The 25,516-nt window shown below is 45.6% G+C and overlaps 1 protein-coding gene across 5 annotated transcripts in view; it reads left to right on the top strand.

Annotated features, from left to right (window-relative positions):
* The window catches only part of KATNAL2 (katanin catalytic subunit A1 like 2), a 42,489-nt gene extending 17,829 nt beyond the window's left edge, over window positions 1-24,660 (top strand). For all 5 annotated transcript variants that reach the window (XM_071732293.1, XM_071732290.1, XM_071732295.1 and 2 more), the window contains 8 exons: window positions 270-368; window positions 899-962; window positions 2,297-2,415; window positions 4,455-4,546; window positions 7,534-7,644; window positions 19,602-19,764; window positions 22,788-22,890; window positions 24,241-24,660. In XM_071732293.1, coding sequence (XP_071588394.1) covers window positions 270-368; window positions 899-962; window positions 2,297-2,415; window positions 4,455-4,546; window positions 7,534-7,644; window positions 19,602-19,764; window positions 22,788-22,890; window positions 24,241-24,380 — 891 coding nt within the window. In that variant the 3' untranslated portion in view covers window positions 24,381-24,660. The remainder of the gene's footprint in view (window positions 1-269; window positions 369-898; window positions 963-2,296; window positions 2,416-4,454; window positions 4,547-7,533; window positions 7,645-19,601; window positions 19,765-22,787; window positions 22,891-24,240) is intronic.
* Window positions 24,661-25,516: the final 856 nt, after the last annotated feature.

Genomic DNA, 25,516 nt, shown 5'->3' with positions numbered 1-25,516 from the left:
CTGGCTGCTAAAACAATGAGCAGAAAACAGAAAAGTGAGAAACAGATCTGCTCAGCATATACATTTGCCAACCAATATGCTCCTAGGCAAAACTAAGGGCAAGGAACCACCTGTCCCTGTAGGAAAAATAGCAAGGGGGGGATTAAACTGCTTTGTGTCACTCAGTGCCACTGTTAACTTGTTAACTGGGTTGATTTCCTTTGCCAGATGTGGTCATGGTGGTGCAGAAGAAGAGAAGTTTTGCTAACAGGGTGTTTTATATGTTGCAGGACATTTACCTCCATAATCCCAATGTGAAGTGGGAAGATATTATTGGATTGGATGCAGCTAAAAGGCTTGTCAAGGAAGCAGTTGTTTATCCCATAAGGGTAAGGTGCTAAATAGTTTCAAGAAAATTGGGCTCATTAGCCTTTTCCTGGACAATACAGTGGTGGTTTAGAGTTCTCACCATTCCAGTGCTTTTGTAGGCAGCTCATGTCAGAACTTTTCCTCTTTCTGTCTCACCTGACCACAGCACACATGTTCTCCTGTAGGAAAATGCCCTTTCAATATTGAAATTCTAAGTGTTGGGTCATAGTCTGTGGCACCTTTGGCTATGGAAGAGGTGCTGAATTTGGCTTTTATTAATTGAATGGAAAAAAGACTTCTAGAAGAGAGTATAAAACCAACTGCATTTGAAGAATTCACTAGAAACAGATGTCAAATGGTAAATATTTGTATTTTTCTCAGTACTCAGCTCATATATATTACATCATTTTGGAGGGGGTTTATCCCCTTGTCTTCAAATTTCTTAGGTTTCCTTAATGTATTAGAAGCAGTGGGGTAGGGGTTAGAATCCCTTGCATTTTGTTATAGGTGTTATGGTTTTAATTCCTGAATTATTTTTTGGTTTCCTCAGTACCCCCAGCTGTTTACAGGCATTCTGTCTCCATGGAAGGGATTATTGCTGTATGGACCACCAGGTATGAAGGGCTTTAAACCATATCCATTTCTTTATCACTACTTCTGTTTATGTCCCATGGATAAATCCCTCATGCTTGTTAGATCAAATGTGTTGATAAAGAGCATATTTTGAAATATGAAATATTACATTTGCCTTTCTCACAGGTCTTGATTGTTTCTACAATTGAATCTTCCAAAAACAGTAATTGAACTAAGCATTCAGAGGAGTGAGAACTCATAGCTGTTTTTACTCAGCTTGGGCTATATTAATCAAATTTGGCTTGACATGACCTTACAAAATGTGAATAAAGCTGGCATGGACTCACCTTTTTAAAGAAAGTGTCACAGAATCCCAGATTGCTTTGGGCTGGAAGGGACCTTGAAGCTCATCCAGTTCCAACTCCCTGCCATGAGCAGGGACACCTCCCACCAGCCCAGGTTGCTCCAAGCCCCATCCAACCTGACCTGAGACACTGCCAGGGATGGGGCAGCCACAGCTTCTCTGGGAAACCTGGCACAGGGGCTCAGCACCCTCACAACAAACAATTTCTTCCCAATCCCAACCTAAATCTCCTCTCTTCCAGTTTCAAGCCATTCCCCCTCATCCCATCCCTCCATGTTCTCATCCCAAGTCCCTCCCCAGCTTTCCTGGAGCCCCTTCAGGCACTGGAAGGTGCTCTAAGGTCTCCCTGCAGCCTTCTCCTCTCCAGCCTGAACAACCCCAACTCTCAGCCTGGCTCCAGAGCAGAGCTGCTCCAGCTCTCTGATAATTTTTATGGCCACCTCTGAACATTCTCCAACACTTCCATGTCCTTCTTATGTCAGAACTGGAGACAGCACTGTATGGAGGGTTGGGTAGGGGGCTAGGGGTGTTGTCTCCTTTCCTTCTTGTGTATTTGGGGATTGTTTTGGAAATGGGGTGGAAGCTTTTTTCCCTGTGCTCTGCTGGCTGAGTGTTGTCAGCACAGCTTCTCTGCTCCTCTTTGACACCAGCATTGCCACCATGAGTGCAGCTGGAAGGGGACAAAGGGAACTGCCTGAGCCAGGTTGGAAAAGCTGTCAGTGCAGTAAACATCATTTGTTTCTGTGACTATGTAGATGCTCCATCCCTGGAAATCCAGGTCAGGTTGGATGGGCCTCTGAGCAACCTGATCCAGTTAGAGATGTTCCTGCTGAGTGCAGGGGACTGGACTGGGTGGCCTTGAAATGTCCCTTCCCCCTCAAACCATTCAGTGGTTTTATGACTTTTTTCTACTTTTCTGTGTATCTGACTGATGGTGGGATGAGGGGAATTAATAAAAAATCTGCATTGTATTCTTTAGAGGGTGAATTTCTTAGATGCTGTTGTTTGTAGGTACTGGAAAAACTTTACTTGCTAAGGCTGTTGCCACAGAATGCAACACAACATTTTTCAACATATCAGCATCCACCATTGTCAGCAAATGGAGGGGTGATTCAGAAAAACTTGTCCGGGTAAGAATAATTATTTTAATCATTCTAAGTTAATAAAACATAATATGTCCTCATAAAATGGTGGAGTTTAACACAGAACTGGAAAGTGAGTATTCCTCACTCATAATCTTTCCTTTTTTGGACAAAACCTGTGACTCTGTTCATATTTATTTCTTAGAATGGGGATAACATCTGCAGAAGATTCACAGTGGATTCTTGCTGTGGAATTTTAGTTCTGTAGCAGATGAAGCAGATGTCCTGAAGGTAGCAAAGATTTATGATTCACTCAATAAGAGACAGGCCAGGAGAGTTCCTAACTACAATAGTGTTTGCTTAGTGACTCCTGCAAAGCACTTCACATCCTTTCTGCAAGGATTGGCTTCCAGATTCCCAACAAAATATTACTTAGATTCCCAAATTCCCTACTATTTGTAGTCTTCAGGGCACAGAACTGGCAGAAAATTCCCTTGTCACAAAGATCTTAGAGCCAAACACAGATGTGCCACTGTTTTCAGGAAGGTGGTTTGGTGGTAGATGGGTAAAAGTATTTTTGCATATCAAATAGCATGCAGCTCACTGGTGGTTCAAAAAAAGCCAAGGATTCAGGTGTAGCATCCTTGCCCTAAAAAAAGTGCCCACCCTAATCTCTGCCACACTTCTGAGTGACACAGAGCCCTTCCAAAGGAATAATTACAACAGATTGCACTCAGCAAATGGCATTGCAAGCACTGCTAATCTCTGTTGAAAAAGAAGCAATGTCTAAAACATAATTATTATTCTTCATGTGGCCTTTGTCCTTTAAAATGGCACATTTGTCTCCTGACATTTGCCTCCTCTGTTACTGATCCTCTTGGCATCTGCCTCAGTGGCTTCCCAGAAGTTTCCCTTCTGTCAGGAGCATAGGACAGTCTGGTTTTTTTGACACCATCAGCCAAAAGGTTTTTGTGAACATACCACAGCATTTGCAGTGGTATTGAATTTGTGGCATTTCACCCTTAGTCAAGTTTTTGGCAGAATACAGAAATTAAATAAAATTGTGGGTTGGGACAGCTCTAAGAAAAAATATTGTGTGAATTTGTATCCTAAAATGACATGAGGCTGGTGCAGGAGTATTCTGAAATTGTGTGATGTATATGTGGGTTTTCTGTTCATTTGGAGGAATGGCCACTCATCCTATTTCCCTCAGGTTTCAGCTGTATTGGTGTCATTTTGTATTTTAGATTTGTAGCAAAATTGCAGATTGGTCATGTAGTTTTTGTATTTCTGGGCAAACAGTTTAAAACCTGGACTTCATATCCAAAGTGTAAAAAATAATGTAAATATATTTTTAATTTTTTTTTTTTTTTTTTACTGTTTAGATAAAAGACTGATGGGTTAATATATATTGTTAGTGGCATTTATTTAAAAACTCTTAGAACACTACACTGAAGAAGAACCAACACTATGTTCTCACTGCTAATACAAACCTCTGCATGTTCACAGAAAAAGATGAAACTTCTTTCTCAAAGTTTTGTGTGTCAGATTTATATTCTGTTTTTCTAACCTTGATTGTCCAAGCAATTTATGTTTGTTCTCACCAGGAAAAACAAAAGAACTGCTTGATTCTTATCAAGAGAATCAGTCCATTTTCTTTCACTGCAGCACAGATGACTTTTAATTTTGTTCTTTTTTCTCAAATCCTTATTTAAAAAAACCTACAAGTGCAGCAACAACAAAAGACGGATGTTTAATCTCTGCTAAGAATTTAGGAGTTCCCAGCATCCTCTGATGGATCATTTTCTTCTATCCCATTATTTGCAGGGTACTCTGATAGGATTTAGCCAGAAAGATTTACATATAAAGACAGGATTACAAGGCTGTGTTCTTTCTATCTCCTTTCAGAATTTGAGAGGATTCAGGGACCCTCAGCCTCCCCAGAGCTTTTTTCCAGCAGATATCTTTTTTTTTTTTTTTTCCCCTATAAGTTTGGAGTGTGGGGGCTGTTGTTTACCTTCTGTGTTTCTGATGCCTTTTTGTGTTGGTTTATCTTTTCTTTCCCATTTTCTCTTCTCTCTAAACAGGTGCTATTTGAGCTTGCCCGTTACCATGCTCCTTCCACCATTTTCTTGGATGAGCTGGAATCAGTTATGAGTCAAAGAGGCACAGCTCCTGGGTAACTGATGAGACCACTCCCTATGGCTTTAGGAGAATATTTTTTACTGCATCTTCTCACTTGTGTGTGTGTTCAGGTGCTGACTGATGTTTAATCATACACTGGACCTGCTGGAAACAAATCTTAGCTCAGCTAAAGCTTGAGGCTGCTCTATAAATTTCAGTTCAGGCTTAGAGGTTTTATTGACATTGTAATGACTTTGACTGATAATGGTAAAATTCATAACTTTTTATTAAGTGGGGTTTTTTGTTGTTGTTTTTTTGCCAACTTTATGAGCCTCACAGTGTGATGTTGTCCAAAAACACCTTTGGGTTCCAAATGCACTGCTTCATGGAAGCCTTATTGTGGGGATTTAGAGAGTGAGCTGTTGATTCATCTCATCACAGTAGATGAGATCAGAGAATCCCAGACTGGGTTGGGTTGGGAATGACCTTAAAGCCCATCCAGATCCAACCCTTTTAACATGGTATCCTGAGAGCTGAATGTATATTTTTATTTAATATCTTAATTAAAAGACTGGCAGGATCTTCATTCTGGTTCTTCTAGAGCAAAGAATCAAACTGGCTGGGGAAAAGGGAAGAACCCATACTCTACTTCTAGCCTCCACAGCCTTTGACATTCTCTTCCCTGAGCTATTCAGGCATAGAATAATAGAATCATGGAGTGGTTTGGAAGGGACTTTCAAGATCATCCATTCCCAACCCCTTTCCATGGGCAGGGACACCTCCCACCAGCCCAGGTTGCTCCAAGCCCCATCCAACCTGACCTGAGACACTGTCAGGGATGGGGCAGCCACAGCTTCTCTGGGAAACCTGGCACAGGGGCTCAGCACCCTCACAACAAACAATTTCTTCCTAATATCTCATCTCAATCTCCCCTCTTCCAGTTTAAAGATGTTCCCCCTCATCCCATCCCTCCCTGCCCTTGTCCCCAGTCCCTCCCCAGCTTTCCTGGAGCCCCTTCAGGCACTGGAAGGTGCTCTAAGGTCTCCCTGCAGCCTTCTCTTCTCCAGACTGAACAATCCCAATTCCCTCAGCCTGACTCCACAGGATATTTGGGGGGTGTTTTAATACATATATAAATTTTTTAATACATTTTTTAATACAACCAGCCCAGGTTGCTCCAAGCCCCATCCAACCTGACCTGGGACACTGCCAGGGATGGGGCAGCCACAGCTTCTCTGGGAAACCTGGCACAGGGGCTCAGCACCCTCACAACAAACAATTTCTTGCAAATATCTAGGCCTAAATCTCCCCCTTTTTCAGCTTGAAACTGTTCCTCTTCATCCTATCACTCCATGGCCTTGTAAAAACTCTGTAGAGAAGCAAACATGAAAGCCAGGCTGGGGGGAAGAACCAAGGGTCTGTGGGTCCAACAAGACTTAGAGAAGGAGGAAGGTGCCAGAGTGTACAACCAGGGCTGCTGCATTTTAAAATGAGGGGTTTGAAGTGGAAGTAAAAGTGGTGGAGGGGAAATAACAGAGGTAAGGTGAAATATGCCTGGTGGAATGACATTTTCAATAATGTGACAAATTTTAGTGGTATTGTAAGGACTTCCAGCTGCAGAAATGGGAGGGTGTTGTTATTGTCACCCAAAGTGGAGGCAATTTGTAGTTAAAAACAGGCTGAAAAGGTTAGGGATGAGAATGAAGCAGGAGAAATAAAACAGTATTATTATAACAATTAGGAACCCATAGCAGTGGATTTTATGTTCACAAAGGTGTATAAACAGAATATGCCACACTGTAAACATACAGCCTGTAATAGTTGTCATTTAATAACTGTAAATTATGGCCCAAGTGTTGCTTTCACCTGTGTTTTTAAAAGCTTTCTTTAACATCACTGGATTATATATTTTACTAAGGACCTTAGTCTAAGATTATGTAATTAACTTTACATGTCCTTAACAAAATATTGGCATATTTCTTTGGAGAAATAAGCCACTAAGCCTGAATTTACCTCACCATCTAAGGCTCTGATGTTTTCTCTGAGTTTGGTTTTGGAGTTACCAAGAACACCATATCTGGTACCAAGAATTCAAACTGGTTTCCTGCAAACTTGGTTACCTGGATCAGGGCCAGAATTTTTAGCCCTTAGCTAAAAATCCCCTTCTCTTTTCTTTTTTTTCCTTTTTTTTTTTTTTTTTTTTTTTTACTTTATTTTATTGAGTTTTTCTGTTGCTTTTTTGTTTGTTTTTTCTTTTTGGGTTTTTTTTTTGAGGAAGGAGGCTTTCTGGGTGGTCTCTGCCCCGTTTTAAAATTTTGTTTCAATACAGCAAATTTTCCTGTTTGCTTTTGAGATAACATTTTGGAAAACACTGAATTCAGCAGTAGGTGTATGTCTTTTTTGTGTTTTTATTTTATTGTATTGTTTTTGTTTGTTTTGTTTTTTTCTTTTGTATTTTGTTTTTTTGGTGGGTTTTGTTGTTTTTTTTTTTTGAGGAAGGATCCTTTCTGGGTGGTCTCTGCTCCATTCTTTAATTTTGTTTCAATACAGCGTATTTTCCTGTTTGCTTTTGAGACATTTTGGAAAATACTGAATTCAGCAGTAGTTGTATGTTTGTGTGGCCACTTGAAATCCACAGAAAAGGTCAGTAGTTGCCCTGAACAGGTAGGGGTGTTGCTTATTTCATGGCAACTATCACACGATAACAATTCTCTTCTATAGATCTCTCAACCAAAGCCTTTGCTGTTTTCCAGTGTACATCAACACTGCACAGAGATTAATGTGAAGAAAAAAAAAAATTAAATATTTTCTTTGGACTCAGGGATAGTGAATTCCCCTCAGTTTAATGCCCTGAGAAGAGTCCCTTGAAGTAATCATTGGAAAGCTTGATTTTAATGCTTAGATGTCAGCTAATGGAGCTTAACCATGCTTTGAACTGGGGCAAAACTGTGACAAGGGCTCAGTTGCTGTGAATGACACTGTATAAATAAAGATGATTACTGTAATGCACTGAGCAAATAATATTTTTCTGACTCTTGGTAGTGGTGAACATGAAGGAAGTCGGCGGATGAAAACAGAATTACTGATGCAGATGGATGGCTTGGCCCAATCTGATGATCTTGTCTTTGTTTTAGCAGCTTCCAATCTGCCATGGTAAGAGATCCACAGAGTCCCTTTTGAATACATTTGCATGAGCTTCTAAGCACAGATAAAGATTTTATTTAGACTTCTGCACAGAAAGCCCTGATATTTGGTTAAAGCATTTAAAGATTAATTTGGAGCTTTTACTTTTAAACTCTTGCTATTTGTGCCACATGAGAATAATCCATAATAAAGTCAACATATGCTGGCCCCACCAGCTGCTAATATTTAAAATGGACTATTTGACTTTATAGGCAAGTTATTTACTATGTTTAAGCTAAGAAGGGTTTCAGCCTGGAACTGTAAGGTGCTTAGAATATCTAGTGCTTACAAGGGTACTCCATAAATAGGAATGCTGGATTTTATTGGTACCAAATGTGACTTTTTAAAGTTGAGGGACAAAATTCTTCCCTTTCCCTAATGCAATGGAAAACAGAAATTGAAGACTGGAGCTGGGGCACTTCCTCATGTTGGTTCTCACCATGGGCAGGACATGCACTGAGAACAAGGCAGGAGAGGATGAGGGAGAAAGGTAACATTTGTGATGTAAAAAGTCTGGATGCTGGGGGAGTCCAACAGGCAGCAGAAAATGCCCATCTCATGTCCCCTCCTTAAACAACATCTCCCATGGACCCTGTCAGAGCCAGAGTGCTGATCCACCTTGGCTGTTCATCCAAACTAGTGTAGCCTCATTCTTTCATACAAACCATTATCAAATGGTTGCAAGTAGCATGAAATCCATGAAATCTTCAGTAGAATTACAGAAGCATAGAATGCTTTGGATTGGACCTTAAGGTGCTTAAAAGGATACTCCATAAATAGGAATGCTGGATTTTACTGGTACCAAATGTGACTTTTTAAAGTTGAGGGACAAAATTCTTCCCTTTCCCTAATGCAATGGAAAACAGAAGTTGAAGACTGGAGCTGGGGCACTTCCTCATGTTGGTTCTCACCATGGGCAGGACATGCACTGAGAACAAGGCAGGAGAGGATGAGGGAGAAAGGTAACATCTTTGATGTAAAAAGTCTGGATGCTGGGGGAGTCCAACAGGCAGCAGAAAATCCCCATCTCATGTCCCCTCCTTAAACAACATCTCCCATGGACCCTGTCAGAGCCAGAGTGCTGATCCACCTTGGCTGTTCATCCAAACTAGTGTAGCCTCATTCTTTCATACAAACCATTATCAAATGGTTGCAAGTAGCATGAAATCCATGAAATCTTCAGTAGAATTACAGAAGCATAGAATGCTTTGGATTGGACCTTAAGGTGCTTAAAAGGATACTCCATAAATAGGAATGCTGGATTTTATTGGTACCAAATGTGACTTTTTAAAGTTGAGGGGCAAATTCTTCCCTTTCCCTAATGCAATGGAAAACAGAAGTTGAAGACTGGAGCTGGGGCACTTCCTCATGTTGGTTCTCACCAGGGGCAGGACATGCACTGAGAACAAGGCAGGAGAGGATGAGGGAGGAAGGTAACATTTGTGATGTAAAAAGTCTGGATGCTGGGGGAGTCCAACAGGCAGCAGAAAATGCCCATTACATGTCCCCTCCTTAAACATCTCCCATGGACCCTGTCAGAGCCAGAGTGCTGATCCACCTTGGCTGTTCATCCAAACTAGTGTAGCCTCATTCTTTCATACAAACCATTATCAAATGGTTGCAAGTAGCACATGGGGAAAACAAGAGCTGTTGATTGAGCACAGCTGTTCTTAATAGTCTGATTTGTAGCTCACTACTCATTTTACAGAGTAGGAGCCACACTTGTATTTAGGAACTGAAATGAGTTGATGATGAGCTTGGTGTTAAGTCAGTTTTCATTGGTCTGGAGTTAGTCTGTGGATTTGTGTCTGCCTCAAGCTTCAACCTGTGCTGCCAATCCATGAAATCTTCAGTAGAATCACAGAATCATAGAATGCTTTGGATTGGACCTTAAAGATCATCTACTTCCAAACCCCTGCAGTAAGCAGGGACACCTCCCATTAGGTCAGGATGCTCCAAGCCCCATCCAACCTGACCTGAGACACTGCCAGGGATGGGGCAGCCACAGCTTCTCTGGGAAACCTGGCACAGGGGCTCAGCACCCTCACAACAAAGAATTTCCTCCTCATGTCCAACCTAAATCTCCCCCCTTTCAGTTTGAAACCCTTCCCCCTCATCCCATCCCTCCCTGCCCTTGTCCCCAGTCCCTCCCCAGCTTTCCTGGAGCCCCTTCAGGCACTGGAAGGTGCTCTAAGGTCTCCCTGCAGCCTTCTCTTCTCCAGCCTCAACAACCCCAACTCTCTCAGCCTGGCTCCAGAGCTGCTCCAGCCCTCCCAGCATCTCCAGGGCCTCCTCTGGACTCACTCCAGCAGCTCCATCTCCTTCTGGTGTTGGGGACCCCAGAACTGGACCCAGCACCCCAGGGGGCTGAACAACCCCAACTCTCTCAGCCTGGCTTCAGAGCAGAGGACTTCCAGCCCTCAGTTATTTTCTTAGCCTAGTAGAATATCTTTCCCTGCTGAGAAATCTGTGCATTGAAAGCAGAGAGGAGAACATCAGCAAAATAAACTGGAAATTATCTGTTCAGAGAGGAACATCCTTGGATGCAGATGTCTGCACAGGTGATGGGTTAGTCATAAGAACGCTTTTTTTTCCATGCTTCTTCTCACTGAAGTGCAGGTGAGGCAAGATATTTGCTGGGGGCAGAGTGTCTGAATGGCTCTTTTGCAGTTTGCTCATCATCACAGCACTGAGATCTTTCTTGATATCCATATCCCATGCAGACCTATGTAGAATAAGTGGTTTTTGATTGATTCTCCTAAAGCTGCCATAGGGAGAGTGTAGGAAAACACATCACCTGATGTTCTTCTGAAGTTTGTGGTAAGACCTCCCCCCAGCTGACCCCCTTTTTGGCTGAAAGGCCAAGGGAACAAGCAAAGAGAATAAAACAAGAAAGAATTGGGGCTCAGAGGTAATGCTTTCAATCAGTCCATTTCAAAACACATTGGTGCTGAATCCTGAAGCCTTCAGAGACACAGGAGGATGTGGTCCCTAAGTTTCCATTGCTCTGTGGATGGCTCTGCCCGTGCAGTATTTCCTGCATGAAATGACCAAAGAGGTGTTTTTGTTTTTCCCCAGTCCATCATCTTCCATGAGTTTTGTGGGCAGTGTTCACTTAATTTTGGCACCTAAGGGAGGAGGCAGATTTCTCATGCTGTGAGACAGTCAACAGCAAAACAAGAGACACAGCAAAACAACAGATGCAGCAATTCAGAGCATTTGGGATGCTTACAGGGGTCAGGGTTGTTTAATGTCTTCATCAGTGACATGGATATTGGGACAGAATGCACCCTCAGCAAGCTGAGGAAGAAGTTGCACTGTAGAATCTCCATCCTGAACCATTCTGTGACAGGACAAGGGGTAACTGCTGTAAATAAAAAGAAGGGAGAATCTGAGGAAGAAATGTTCTACAAGTAAGATGGTGAGACCCTGGCCCATGTTTCCCAGAGAGGTGGGAGATGCCCCATCCCTGGAACCATTCCAGGTCAGGTTGGATGGGGCTCTGAGCAACCTGATCCAGTTGGAGATGTCCCTGGGGTTGGACTGGATGGATTGAAAGGTCCCTTCCCACCCAAACCATTTTCTGATCTACACTGTAAATCAAAGCAAGGCCTAAGTCAGGTACCATGAGAGGGATTCAAAGTACTTCTCTGAATGTAAAGCAGCCTAAGCTGAGGGAGGGGTCTCTTAAGTTAACCATGAAATTGCTGCATAAAACCAGGTACATTGTTACCCTTCAGTAGCCCTCATTAAAAGTGCAATCGATTAAATACCTAAAGAAGTCACTTAAGAATTACACCATTGTTCTGTGATGTTTCTGGCCACCATGGAAAAAGATCCAATCCCCCTCCTTCCACAAGCTTGTTGTTCCCTCTGCATTTTTTTTCCTAATGCCAAAACCTTGTTTCCCATACAGTCAAGGAAAGGTGATTATGAGAGACACCATGCAGACATCTGAGCTGCTGAAATTCAAGTCCTAAAGAGGCAAAATACTCAGAGGTTTTCAGCTACCTCTCTTTATGGCCTGCCCAGGGATTTCAGGCTCTTTAAGTAAGAGAATGGCTGTGTGGGTACCTAAAATTTATAGAATCATAATATCATTTTATTTGGAAAAGACCTTTAAGATCATCAGGTCCAACCCTTAACCCAGCACTGCCAAGGCCACCACTGCCCCATGGCCCTCAGCACCACATCTCCAGGGCTTGGAAATCCCTCCAGGAATGATGGGGACTCCAGCCCTGCCCTGGGTAGCCTGGGCCAGGCCCTGACAACCCTTGCCAGGGAGAAATTCTTCCCCAGCTCCAATCTAAACCTCCAGCTCAATTCCTCTTCTCCCATCCCTTCTTCCTTGGGAGCAGAGCCCAACCCCCCCTGGCTCCAACCTCCTCTCAGGGGGTTGCAGAGAGCCAGAAGCTCTCCCCTCAGCCTCCTTTGCTCCAGGATCAACACCCCCAGCTCCCTCAGCTGCTCCTCACAAGTTCTTCAGAACCTTCTCCTTCTGCTCCAGACCCTTCCCCAGCTCTGTTGCCCTGACACAAGCCAGGATGCTGGTGGCCTTCTTGGCCACCTGGGCACCCCCTGGCTCCTGTTCAGCTGAATCAACCAACACCCCCAGGTTCTTTCCCTCTGGGCACTTCCCAGCCCCAAACCTGGAGCATTGCCTGGGGTTGGGGTCACCCAAGTGCAGGAGGTGACACTTGGTCTTGTTGAACCTCATAGAGTTGTCCCCATCCCATCAATCCAGCCTGTCCAGCTCCCTCTGCAGAGCCTCCCTGCCCTCAGGCAGAACAAGACTCCCACCCAACTTGGTGTCATCTGCAAAGTGACTGAGAGTGCCCTCCACCTCCTCCTCCAGACCATTGTTAATGTACAAGTTATGGACAGGTTAGGTCCTAACCATTACACAGAGATCAGTTGTACAAGCTGGTTCCTGCCCTGGCCCAACAGAGTCAGTAGAAAGCCATCTCTGGCTTTTGTGGGCATAATAGCAGAGTCTGTCTGTAGGTTTGTGGGATTTATGCCTTGGACAAACTCATGAATTTAAATCAGTACAAAATCCACCTCATTTTGTGTTACAGTATCTACATGGAAGGAACCAGGCAGTATTTGATTTAATTATGTTCCAGCTGTGTCAGAAAGTGTTGGAAAATAAGCAGCTACTGTGTGTGTCAACACATTTGAAAGACTCTAATACATTAAAAATCCCTTTTTCTCCATAGGGTTGGCTAGTAATGCACTGGAAAGATTTCTGTTACTGTAGCATCATTACCCTTTTCAAAAGAGAAATTCTGAGCAGTGGATTGCACCTTCCTGTGGTCTCTTAAATTATTCTTTGGATAGTTAAGCTTCTCATATGATGCTGCAGCATGGCAGTGTTAAAAAGGATCAGGTGTCTTTAGAAGATCCATATCTTTCTATTCTGGTTTGAAAGGGAAAAAAAATGGGTATTCAAAACCCACTGAGGAAGAGTTGAGAGACAGCAACTGGTCTGAAGGTCACCATGTGGCTGGTGTGGCATCCAGGGGTCTCTGAGTTAATTTAAGCATAATGCTGACCTCTCTCTCTCCAGAGATTGCTGCATGTATCCTCTTAATGCTTGTCTTATGCAACTGATTCATTCTTTCTGGAAAATCATCCAAAAATTACAGAATAGAGTTCTGAGCATTTTGCACATCGGATTTTGGGTCGCTTGGCACTTCTGAAGTGCTGATTGCTTCTTTACACCCTCAATAACAACACAACTTTTTTAAGGTAGGTCCAAATGGTGAGAGTTGAACTTCTCTCACATGAAGCTGATGATCTGTGGTGGCATGAGGGTGGCAGCTGAGTTGGCATGAGAAGACAGCTCTCACTTTTGAAAGTTTTATACCTGAGAACTTAGCATTTCCTTCTGGACTTACCCAGCATTGCTCATGGACAGGTTGGAAGGGACCTCTCTTAAGCAAATTATGGAATCACAGAATCTCAGGTTGGAAGGGACCTCAAGGATCATCTGGTCCAACCCTTCTAATATTACTCTTTATGTGAGATGTCTCAGCACCCTGTAGAGCTCAAACCACCCCTTCCCCTGGGAGACCATCCCAATGTCTGACTGTCCTCAGGGGGAAAAAATTTCCTCTTGTGTTCAGTCAGAATCTCCCCAGGAGCAACTTGTGCCCATTGCCCCTTGTCTTGTCCATGGGACTCTGTAAATCAGGAGTCTCCATCTTCTTTGGAACCCTCCTTTAATTATTGGAACATCATAACAAGGCCTCCCCTGAGCCTCCTCTTCTCAATCCAGCCTGTGAGTGTAACCAAGAGGTTGCCTGGCAGAAAGATGCCTACCAGAGAGAATATCCTTTAAAATGTGACTGAGGAGATGCTTCAAAAGGTGTTTTAGGGGGGTGGGACACAAGTGAAAGCATCTTTTTTATCATCACCGAGGCTCACAGCCTCCAGGAACTTGGGTGTATCTGCTTTCAGGGAGGTTGACAGGGTTGAACCCCCTTTATAGTAACTTAGACTCCCAGATTGGTTTGGGTTGGAAGGAACAATAAAGCTCATCCATTCCCAACCCCTTTCCATGGGCAGGGACACCTCCCAGCAGCCCAGGTTGCTCCAAGCCCCATCCAACCTGACCTGAGACACTGCCAGGGATGGGGCAGCCACAGCTTCCTTGGTCCTTTAAGATCTCAACTGTTTGTTTCCAGATTTTTTTTTGGTGTATTAGGTGTATTTTGGTGTATTCAGTCCTACTGTAAGACCCAGCTGCACAGAGATATTTCAGAAAAAGGTTCCAAAATGCCTGGGACTGGAGTTACAGCTTCACAGCACATGAACACAGCACTGTGTTCTTGCAAACATTTGGTATTATGCTGGATTTCAAGAGATTTGTTTAACTTAGGTATTTATTGATCATGGAAAAGAAAAGCCAGTACCAAGCTGCTTTTAGATGAGGGTAAAGAAGCCTAAACAAAGCTCTTTACCCTTTACTAAGCTGCACTGCAGCAACTGATCTTCCTCTTCAGCCAGTGCTTGCTGCCCAGCCCTGCTTCTTGCTACTCACCAGCAAGACTCTTTCTAGTGACCAGTTGCCTGTAGAAATGTTTCAGTGTAACTAAGATAAAATAAAGGCCTCATTAGTGAAAAAATAAAATTATCCTTTAACCCACATAGTGAATGTTTCCTAATGTATTAGTGCATTCATTTCAACTTCCATTGCAGTGATGTTTTCTTCTCTCTCCCCCACCACGGGTGAAGTTCTGGTCCAGGCTGATGGACTCATTCCTTCTGTCTGAGCCAGGAGCCCATGGCCAAGATGAGTTCAAGAAGAGGTGGGTTGGGAAATCCCAGCCAGGTCTGGGATAACCCCATAGTGAGCCCATTCCTCCCCTTTTGGCATCCTCCTTTTACCATGGAGGAGAAGGGGATGAAGGGCAGAGGGGGATGGTGTGAAGATGTCCTAAGAGGAGCAAAAAATGGGGTGTTCAGCATGGAGCAAAGAGAGGGGACCTTCTCATGCTCTAAAAAGAGGTTGGAGCCAGAGGGTGTTGATCTCTTCTTTTAAATTACAAGGGAAGGGACAAGAAGAAATGGCCTCAAATTGTGCCAGGGGGGGCTTAGGTTGGATATGAGGAACAATTTCTTCACTGAAAGCTCAGGCTGTCCAGAATAGTGGGGGAGTCCCCATTCCTGAAAGGAATTAAACAACCACGGAGATGTGGTGCTGAGTGGCTTAGTGGTGCCATGGTTTAGTGGCTGGCTTGGCAGTGCTGGGCTAATAATTGGGCTCAGTGATCTTAAAGATCAACCAAAACAATTCTATGATTCTGACAGAAGACATGGAGTGAGAAAAAGCCCTCAGGTTGGGAAGCCATCTGCTTGGAAAGGTGGGATGAGGAGCTTGTTCATTTTTGATGCCTTTTCCCCCAGAGCACTGTGGTGATGGTTGCACTGGGCACAGCTTAATTACAAACCACTCTTGTTGCTCTTTCTAAATTCACAGATGGAGTTTGTGAGGTCTATGAAATTCTGCTTAAAAAGCTTTTGTTTCCTCTCTCTCTTCTGGAAATGAAAACAGGTGTTTTCATGAAATTTGGGAGTGAAATCAGGGCATGATGCCTTGTGGTGCCAGCTTGAAGAAGCCCTCTTGTATAGGAGTTACACAGCTTGGTGTACCTTTTAGTACTATATTGGCTGTTGTTCCAGGGAACATTTTGTTTGTCTCAGTGCTTATTCTGTTCTGCTTAATGTCACTGAACCTTGCATTTGATCACTAACAAAACAATTTAGCAAACAAGCCTTAACAATTAAGATAAAAATATTTTCCTCTTGAGCCAACAAGTTAGGTCACGGAGACCTTTCTGGGTAAACAGAGAAACTTCTGTGTATCAACAGCATTATTTACAGAGCATGGTTAGCATGCTCATGGATATGAGTCAGTGTGTGCCCAGGTGGCCAAGAAGGCCACCAGCATCCTGGCTTGTGTCAGCACTGTGTGGGCAGCAGGAGCAGGGCAGGGATTGTCCCCCTGTGAGGCTGCACCTGGAATCCTGGGGTCAGTTCTGGGCCCCTGAGGACAAGAAGGACATTGAGGGGTTGGAGTGTGTCCAGAGAAGGGCAATGGAGCTGGGGAAGGGTCTGGAGCAGAAGTCTGCCCAGGAGCAGCTGAGGGAGCTGGGGGTGTTGATCCTGGAGCAAAGGAGGCTGAGGGGAGAGCTTCTGGCTCTCTGCAACCCCCTGAGAGGAGGTTGGAGCCAGGGGGGGTCGGGCTCTGCTCCCAAGGAAGAAGGGATGGGAGAAGAGGAATTGAGCTGGAGGTTTAGATTGGAGCTTGGGAAGAATTTCTCCCTGGCAAGGGTTGTCAGGGCCTGGCCCAGGCTGCCCAGGGCAGGGCTGGAGTCCCCATCATTCCTGGAGGGATTTCCAAGCCCTGGAGATGTGGTGCTGAGGGACATGTTGGTGGCTTTGGCAGTGCTGGGTTAAGGGTTGGACCTGATGATATTAAAGATCTTTTCCAACCAAAACAACTTCATGGTTCTGGTCTACAATTCTCTGAAACTGTGATCTTGGGGGACACTCTGGGAGTGCTCTGAAGCAGGAGAAGTGATTAAAATGTAATTCAGAGGGTTTGTAGGAGATTTGCAGAGGCTCTGGCTGATCTCTGCCTGAAAGGGCAGGTCAGAATACCTGTGGGGGCACCTCTGAACCCTGGGAATTTTTTCCCCATTTGCACAGAGGATGGGAATAGAGGTAACAGCCAAGGGCTTGGCCAGGCAGGAAGCACTTCTTTCCAGCCAAACAAAGCAGTTTTGAGAAATTCAGCTGAAAAAGTACATTTGGAAGGAGAGCATGGACTAACGTGGTTCTGGATGGGCCCCTGTGCAAGAGGCATTGCACTGAATGTTGGATGGAATCTTAAAATAGCCTAAAAATACCAATAATTGTATTGATACAGCTACTGGTTGGCTAATTCTGGTATTGACTTCTGAGCCCTTGATGAGAAATCATGGGGTGGATATGAGTGAATTCCTCTTGTCTTCTGAGTTCCTACTGATCTGATTTTCTGATCTTTGCTTCCACTGTCCTTGGCTCAGTGCATGTGGAACAAGCTCTCCCAAACCAAGAGCTCCACCCTGGGACGAGGGAGACTTCTTCTCCCTCTGAGCTGACAGCCAGGAGTGTTCAGGTCTGTGGAAAACCTAAGCTGGCACCTAGGTGGGGATTTGGGAGCCCATTTTTTGTTTTCTTTATTATGTGCTATGTGGGTTAGGAAATTTTGGCTATTGAAAAATAATGACAGTTTGTAAGGGTGAAAGAAATAAGAAACACAGAGTCATCAAGTGGCTTGGGTTGGAAGGGACCTCAAAGCTCATCCATTCCCACCCCCTTTCCATGGGCAGGGACACCTCCCACCAGCCCAGGTTGCTCCAAGCCCCATCCAACCTGCCCTGAGACACTGCCAGGGATGGGGCAGCCACAGCTTCTCTGGGAAACCTGGCACAGGGGCTCAGCACCCTCACAACAAACAATTTCTTCCCCCTGTCCAAGCTAAATCTCACCTCTCCCATCTGAAACCATTCTCCCTCACCCCATCCCTCCCTGCCCTTGTCCCCAGTCCCTCCCCAGCTTTCCTGGAGCCCCTTCAGGCACTGGAAGGTGCTCTAAGGTCTCCCTGCAGCCTTCTCTTCTCCAGCCTGAACAACCCCAACTCTCTCAGCCTGGCTCCAGAGCTGCTCCAGCCCTCTCAGCATCTCCAGGGCCTCCTCTGGTCCAACAATTGAGCTGCCTTTGAGCTCCCTGTGAGTTAAAGAAGAGTTTTATACAAGCAGTGCTTCTTGAATGTTGACTTTTCTGGTGGAAGGATTTCACCCAGGGAATCAGGAAAGGTAGAGGCAGGTTTATTTCAGTGTTCCTACAGTCCCAGATCAAGGGTGCAGACCTCCACAAGCTGCCTCAGCCAACAAGGGTGGCAGCAGTGCTCAGGGCTCCCACTTTTCTCTCTGCACAAGACACAGTAGAGTGAGTTTCCCCTTGATGAGGGTTTCTTGAGAGTTATATTGAGGACTGCAATATATTTTCAACTGAAATAACAAGTCTGTGACTGAATGGGGCCAGTAGAGAGAGACTGGTACAGCACTTGGAAGGATAATAGCTCAGAGAAGCTTCTGGAAGGCATTGGACACCTAAGAGTAAATATATTGTAGCATAGTAGTACAATATATTGGACTTCTTGAAAACTGTGTGGATCACTGGAGTACTTGTAGACTTGTTCCCTTTCCATGAGGATGAACTAGACGGGGAGTTTGTATCCATTGTGTTACCCTTAGATACAAACAACTGAGCACTTGGGGAAAAAAACTAAATTAAATTGAACTTGTTGGATGCATGTCTGAGAGGAGCTGGAGTTACCTGGGCTCCTGATGGTTGACTGGATTAGTGCTGCTGGCAAGAAGGGCTGTTTCTGGATGGTGATGAAATGTGTTGTGAAAGGAACAGGTAGAAACATCCTTTTTTTTTTTTTTTTTTTTCCCAGGTTTTCTTTGTGCACCATAAGCAAGTAAAAATGAAGAGTGGTTTTCATTATTTTTGTGGTTTACCTTTCTTTTCTTTTTCCTTCTTCTCTTCTCCTCTTCTCCTCTTCTCCTCTTCTCCTCTTCTCCTCTTCTTCTCCTCTTCTCCTCTTCTCCTCTTCTCCTCTTCTCCTCTTCTCCTCTTCTCCATCTCTTCTCTTCTCTTCTCTTCTCTTCTCTTCTCTTCTCTTCTCTTCTCTTCTCCTCTCCTCTCCTCTCCTCTCCTCTCCTCTCCTCTCCTCTCCTCTCCTCTCCACAGAACACCTTTATCTGTGCTGATGTTGTCAGGTTTTTGGCTCACACACTCCAGCCTGTCCATTTTTCATCTGATCCTTTTATAAGGATACTCCCTTAAGGATATCTCTAAGGATAACTCTTTGGGGCTGTCTTATTTTTAATTTGTATTGCAGGAGCAGTCTCAGATCAACATCTTGTTCTGCCATAAACATGGCCCTGGCATCCAAGACCTTCAGGCTGTGTTTTATACCTACTAAACATCCCTCTTTACAAAGCAGCAACTAATTAGTTCTGGCAGAGCCCCAAAAAGGAATTTTAACAGGAAAGGGCAAAAAGGAAAGGTTGTTACTGATGAGACATTCTGCAGAGGAATATCAGAGCCAGGGGAGAACATAGCTACAGCTTCTGGTGGTTACTGTGAAGCCTGTGTCACAACCCAGCAAATCACTACCACACTGAATGGGAATACTTGGGAAATTAATACTTTTTTTTTTTTTTTTTTTTTTTTTTGGGTCAAAACCAGGATGCCAGTTACAGGTGAGATTCTAAAATGTCAGTGCCTGCATCCAGGCTTGCTGTCCACACCAGGTATCTGCAACAAGGCAGGCAGAGAGAGTTCCTCTTCCCTTGTGCTTGCAGGGAGTTGGATTCTGCCATGCTGAGGAGGTTGGAAAAGAGAATTTTGGTGGACCTGCCAAATAAAGAGGCACGTCAGGTGATGATCCAGCACTGGCTGCCCCCTCTGAGCAACAGTGGAGGAGTGGAGCTGAGAACAGATCTGGACTACAGCTTGCTGGGCCAGGTGAGACAACACTGCAGGGACAGTGGCCACTCCATGCCTGAGGTCTTGCAGGGTGGGAACAGTAAAGAGGGACAGGGCTGAGGTCCTGCACTTGGGTGACCCCAACCCCAGGCAATGCTCCAGGCTTGGGGGCTGGGAAGTGCCCAGAGGGAAAGGAGCTGGGGGTGTTGGTTGATTCAGCTGAACAGGAGCCAGGGGGTGCCCAGGTGGCCAAGAAGGCCACCAGCATCCTGGCTTGTGTCAGCACTGTGTGGGCAGCAGGAGCAGGGCAGGGATTGTCCCCCTGTGAGGCTGCACCTGGAATCCTGGGGTCAGTTCTGGACCTGCTTACCAGAGGATGTTCTGGCTGGCTGGACATTTAAAATGTTCATTGCTTTTCTTTCCTCTGCCAGCAGCTTCACTTCCAGAAATTCAGCCTCCAGAAGATGTCCAAAATTCCGTGGTGCCCTTCTCAACATGAACCCTCCCCTGGGTTGTCTTGGGCATCCATGGTGACTCCTGAAAGCCTGTGCAGAAAACCTCCTGGCCCTGGGGGGAGGTGGGTGCTACTAAACCCTGCCACTGCTTAACATCTTTCCTCTTCTGGGGTGGGATTGTCAAAGCAAGAGAAGGCAAGAGGAGTGATAAATAATGTCCTTCTGCCAGGTGAGGTGGGAATCAGGGCACGGACTTAGACACAAGACCCAACAAATGAACTGTGTATATTTTTGGGAACCTGAGGAAAAAGAAGGACATTGAGGGGTTGGAGTGTGTCCAGAGAAGGGCAAGGGAGCTGGGGAAGGGTCTGGAGCAGAAGTCTGCCCAGGAGCAGCTGAGGGAGCTGGGGGTGTTGATCCTGGAGCAAAGGAGGCTGAGGGGAGAGCTTCTGGCTCTCTGCAACCCCCTGAGAGGAGGTTGGAGCCAGGGCGTGGGTGTCAGTCTTTTCTTCCAAGGAACAAGGGATGGGACAAGAGGAATGGCCTCAGGTTGTGCCAAGGGTGGTTTGGATTGAGTATTAGAAGAAACATTTTCACTGAAAGGGCAATTAAACCTTGAAATAGTCTTCCCAGACTTCACCATCCCTGGAAGTGTTCAAAAGCCATGTAGATGTGGTGCTTGGGAACATGGTTTAAGCACTGGACTTGGTGGAGTTTGGTTAATGCCTGCTAGAGTTAGGTCATGGTTGGACTTGTTGATCTTAAAGGTCTTTTCCAGTCAGAACAATTCTGTGATAAATCACCAACACTGGTGGCATTACACTCTGGCAGAAAAGGTCCAAACAGAGGGTTGGGACAACACCTGTGTGTTCAGCAATGGTGACCATAACACAGCTGGGGGAAGCACCTCAGCTCAGCTTGAGGCTCCAGCTAAAGGGAGACCAACAAGACACAGAGCTGAGCATCTCATGTACCTGGTTGTGGAAACCACACAGCTCAGCTCACAAAACGGTGCATTCTGATCCTCTCTGTTGTGCCAACTTTTCAGCCTTAAATACAGGGAGATTTCCAGCTTTATTTTATCATTCTTCTCACCAGCTTGGGAGCACTTGCAATTCATCAGGGTGATGAACAGTTAATTGTGAAGGGAAGGTTTGTCACAGCTCCACTGCTGCAGGAGAAAAGAGCATTCAGGCAGTGCAGAGATTCACCTGATACCCAGGGCTGCTTCATTTAGCCTTTGTCACACTGAATTCTTTGAAAATATCTTACACTTACTCAGTTGGCCCCTTTTTAAAGTCAGAGATGGTACTGCTCAGTCTGTGTTGCACAGGAATAATAAGGAAAAATGGATCTTCTATTAACAGGAAAGCCAGGCACAGACAGAGAAGGGCAGGTTTTATTTGACCTATAGAAAATTGTCCTCTAGAAAGAAGATGTCCCTTATTTTCCCACCTCCTGCAAGGCCCTGTGGGCATTCAAAACAAGAGCAAGCAACAGAGTGTCATGGGGAGGGTACACATGAAAATCTGTGTGAGTGCATCTGCATTTATGCATACGTGTGTTTCAGACAGGAAAAACTTTATATAATCATAGAGTCATTTTGGCTAGAAAGGACCTTTAAGATTATCAAATCCAACCCTTAACCCAGCACTGCCAAAGCCACCAACATGTCCCCCAACACCACATCTCCAGGGCTTGGAAATCCCTCCAGGAATGATGGGGACTCCAGCCCTGCCCTGGGCAGCCTGGGCCAGGCCCTGACAACCCTTGCCAGGGAGAAATTCTTCCCAAGCTCCAATCTAAACCTCCAGCTCAATTCCTCTTCTCCCATCCCTTCTTCCTTGGGAGCAGAGCCCGACCCCCCCTGGCTCCAACCTCCTCTCAGGGGGTTGCAGAGAGCCAGAAGCTCTCCCCTCAGCCTCCTTTGCTCCAGGATCAACACCCCCAGCTCCCTCAGCTGCTCCTGGGCAGACTTCTGCTCCAGACCCTTCCCCAGCTCCCTTGCCCTTCTCTGGACACACTCCAACCCCTCAATGTCCTTCTTTTTCCTCAGGTTCCCAAAAATATACCCAGTTCATTTGTTGGGTCTTGTGTCTAAGTCAGTGCCCTGATTCCCACCTCACCTGGCAGAAGGACATTATTTATCACTCCTCTTGCCTTCTCTTACTTTGACAATCCCACCCCAGAAGAGGAAAGATGTTAAGCAGTGGCAGGGTTTAGTAGCACCCACCTCCCCCCAGGGCCAGGAGGTTTTCTGCACAGGCTTTCAGGAGTCACCATGGATGCCCAAGACAACCCAGGGGAGGGTTCATGTTGAGAAGGGCACCACGGAATTTTGGACATCTTCTGGAGGCTGAATTTCTGGAAGTGAAGCTGCTGGCAGAGGAAAGAAAAGCAATGAACATCTTAAATGTCCAGCCAGCCAGAGCATCCTCTGGTAAGCAGGTCCAGAACTGACCCCAGGATTCCAGGTGCAGTCTCACAGGGGGACAATCCCTGCCCTGCTCCTGCTGCCCACACTGATGAAGGTCAGGATGCTGTTGGAAATGCTGTTCCTGTCCAGTCTCTAAACATCTAAGCTGTATCCTCTTGATCCCCTCTCAGGAAACAGAGGGGTACTCCGGCTCAGACATAAAATTGGTGTGCAAGGAAGCAGCCATGAGACCCGTGAGGAAAATCTTCGACGCTCTTGAAAATCATCAGCCAGGTACTACAGCTCTGAGTAGAGAACCCCACCTGGGACACGCGGGTCTGCCGCTGGAACTCCGAATAAACATCATACTCCTAACCCCAGCAGGTGGAGCTCTGTTATCTGCTTAGGAGAGCTTTGAACTCTACAGTTCTAAAACATTTCTTCCGTGTTGTCGCCACAAATACGATTTTCTCTTTATCTCGCCAGGTTTATCCCGTTCTTTTTGTGTAACAAGTGTTGCATTATGCAGGAATATAACACAATATCTTTTGGTGAGGCAGCCCATGCACAAATAGAGGTTGGGAGGAGAAAGGATTGCAGAGAGCCCTGAGGAGGACTTGGGGGTTGTGGTGGCTCAGAAGCTCAACAGGAGCCATCAGTGTGTGTTTGCAGCCCAGAAACCAAGTCCTGAACCACAGAGGGAGGGGATTCTGCCCCTCTGCTCTGCTGAGACCCCCCTGGGGTGCTGGGTCCAGTTCTGGAGTCCCCAACAGCAGAAGGACACAGAGCTCCTGGAAGGTGTCCAGAGCAGAGCCACTCAAATGCTCAGAGGGCTGAGCACCTCCCTGGGAAGCCAGGCTGAGGGATTGGGGTTGTTCAGCCTGGAGAAGAGGAGGCTCCCAGGTGAGCTCAGAGCAACCTTCCAATATCTGAAGGGGCTCCAAGAAAGCTGGGGGAGGGCTTTGGACACAGGGGGGTAGGGAGAGGAGAAGGGAAATGGGTTAAAACTTGGAGAGAAAGGGGAGATTGAGGTTGGAGATGAGGAAGAAATTGTTGAATTTGAGGGTGCTGAGCCCCTGTGCCAGGTTTCCCAGAGAAGCTGTGGCTGCCCCATCCCTGGCAGTGTCTCAGGTCAGGTTGGATGAGGGCTTGGAGCAACCTGGGTTGATTGTATTAAAAAATAAAAAAAATTATTAATCCCTCTGACCCAAATATTCTATGGAGCCAGGCTGAGAGAGTTGGGGTTGTTCAGGCTGGAGAAGAGAAGGCTGCAGGGAGACCTTAGAGCACCTTCCAGTGCCTGAAGGGGCTCCAGGAAAGCTGGGGAGGGACTGGGGACAAGGGCAGGGAGGGATGGGATGAGGGGGAAGGGTTTCAAATTGAAAGAGGGGAGATTGAGGTCAGATCTTAGGAAGAAATTGTTTGTTGTGAGGGTGCTGAGCCCCTGTGCCAGGTTTCCCAGAGAAGCTGTGGCTGCCCCATCCCTGGCAGTGTCTCAGGTCAGGTTGGATGGGGCTTGGAGCAATCTGGGCTGGTGGGAGGTGTCCCTGCCCATGGAAAGGGGTTGGGAATGGATAATTTTTCCCTTCCAACCCAAGCCATTCCATGATTCTATAATAACATTATTTAATCAATTCTCTTCAGGCAACAGTAACCTACCCAAAATCCGACTGGACACCATCACAACTCTGGATCTCCTGGATGTGATTGCCCACACGAAGCCATCAGCAAAGAATCTCAGCCAGAAGTACACAGCTTGGCAGAGAGAGTTTGAGTCAGTCTGAAAAGAAAAACCCCGAAAGAGTAAAAACCTCCCATTCTTTTGCTCTCCAAAAATAACACTGAAATCATCCCAAAGGATGGAATGGTGAAGGAAGTGCTGTCGCTCCCAGGAAAGAGAAGTGTCAGAGGGGGAAATCTTCACTTCCAACATTGAACAGGGCTTTCAATTATTTTTATTATCCATTTTCAGTGACCATTTCATTTGTGGAATTGCTGTGATGGTCACTTGCTACGTGACCAAGACCTCAGCCTTAATTTTATGGATAAATAATTTAAAAGATTGCTTGCTTCTTGGTCTTTATTCAGGACAGGTGCTTATGGGCTTGGAGTAGAACTGAAGCACAAAACTTGTTGAGAAAATTTGGATTATTAGCACAGTTCTCATTTTCTGAGACTCACTGAAGCATCAGAAGCAGGGGAGCTTTACCAGCAGAGACCTGCACCCTTTTTTAATGAAATGTGACTATTTTCAGTGAAATCTAGGAGCTTAGCAGTGCCTTGGTGATTTGGTTGGCTTCTCGCTGCTTTCAGCTGAGAACAAAGCCTTGATGCACTAAATATGACTGTTTTTCAGTTGGTTTTGGGGTTATTTCTAAGCTAGAAAAGGCAAGGAATGAGAGGAACCTGTAGACACTGCAGAAAATCAGATTTAGGCCAGAAACTGGAGGGGTGGTTACCTCACTTTGGTTTGCAACCAGCCATAAAACCCAAGCAGCAAATTTGTAGGGAAGTGGGAAGCAGCAGCCAAGTTTGAGACTTCTCTGCTCATCAGCATGGCCAGGGAACCAGTCAGGAAACCACCACGTGTCCTTTAATCTGTTAATTAGAACTTCTAATGAGTCATGTTGAGTCTCTGAGTGCCTCTAAAGGAAGGGTGGGAGGGCCCTGAAGGGGTGGATGGGCTACAGGGAAAGCTGGAGAGGGACTGTTTGATAGGATGAGGGGCAATGGATTTAAAATTGGAGAAGAGCAGATTTAGGTTGGATGTTAGGAACAAATTCTGTACCATGAGGGCAGTGGAAAACTGTCCCAGGCTGCCCAGGGAGGTGGTTGAAGCCTCATCCCTGGGGATGTTCAACCTCATCCCTGGGGATGTTCAGCCTCATCCCTGGAAATGTTCAACCTCATCCCTGGGGAT

The sequence above is a fragment of the Heliangelus exortis genome, chromosome Z, assembly GCF_036169615.1.
Source record: "Heliangelus exortis chromosome Z, bHelExo1.hap1, whole genome shotgun sequence".
In the NCBI taxonomy this organism is placed as follows: domain Eukaryota; kingdom Metazoa; phylum Chordata; class Aves; order Apodiformes; family Trochilidae; genus Heliangelus; species Heliangelus exortis.
Note: the sequence above shows the minus strand (reverse complement) of the source record. Positions and strands in the feature narration are given on the sequence as shown.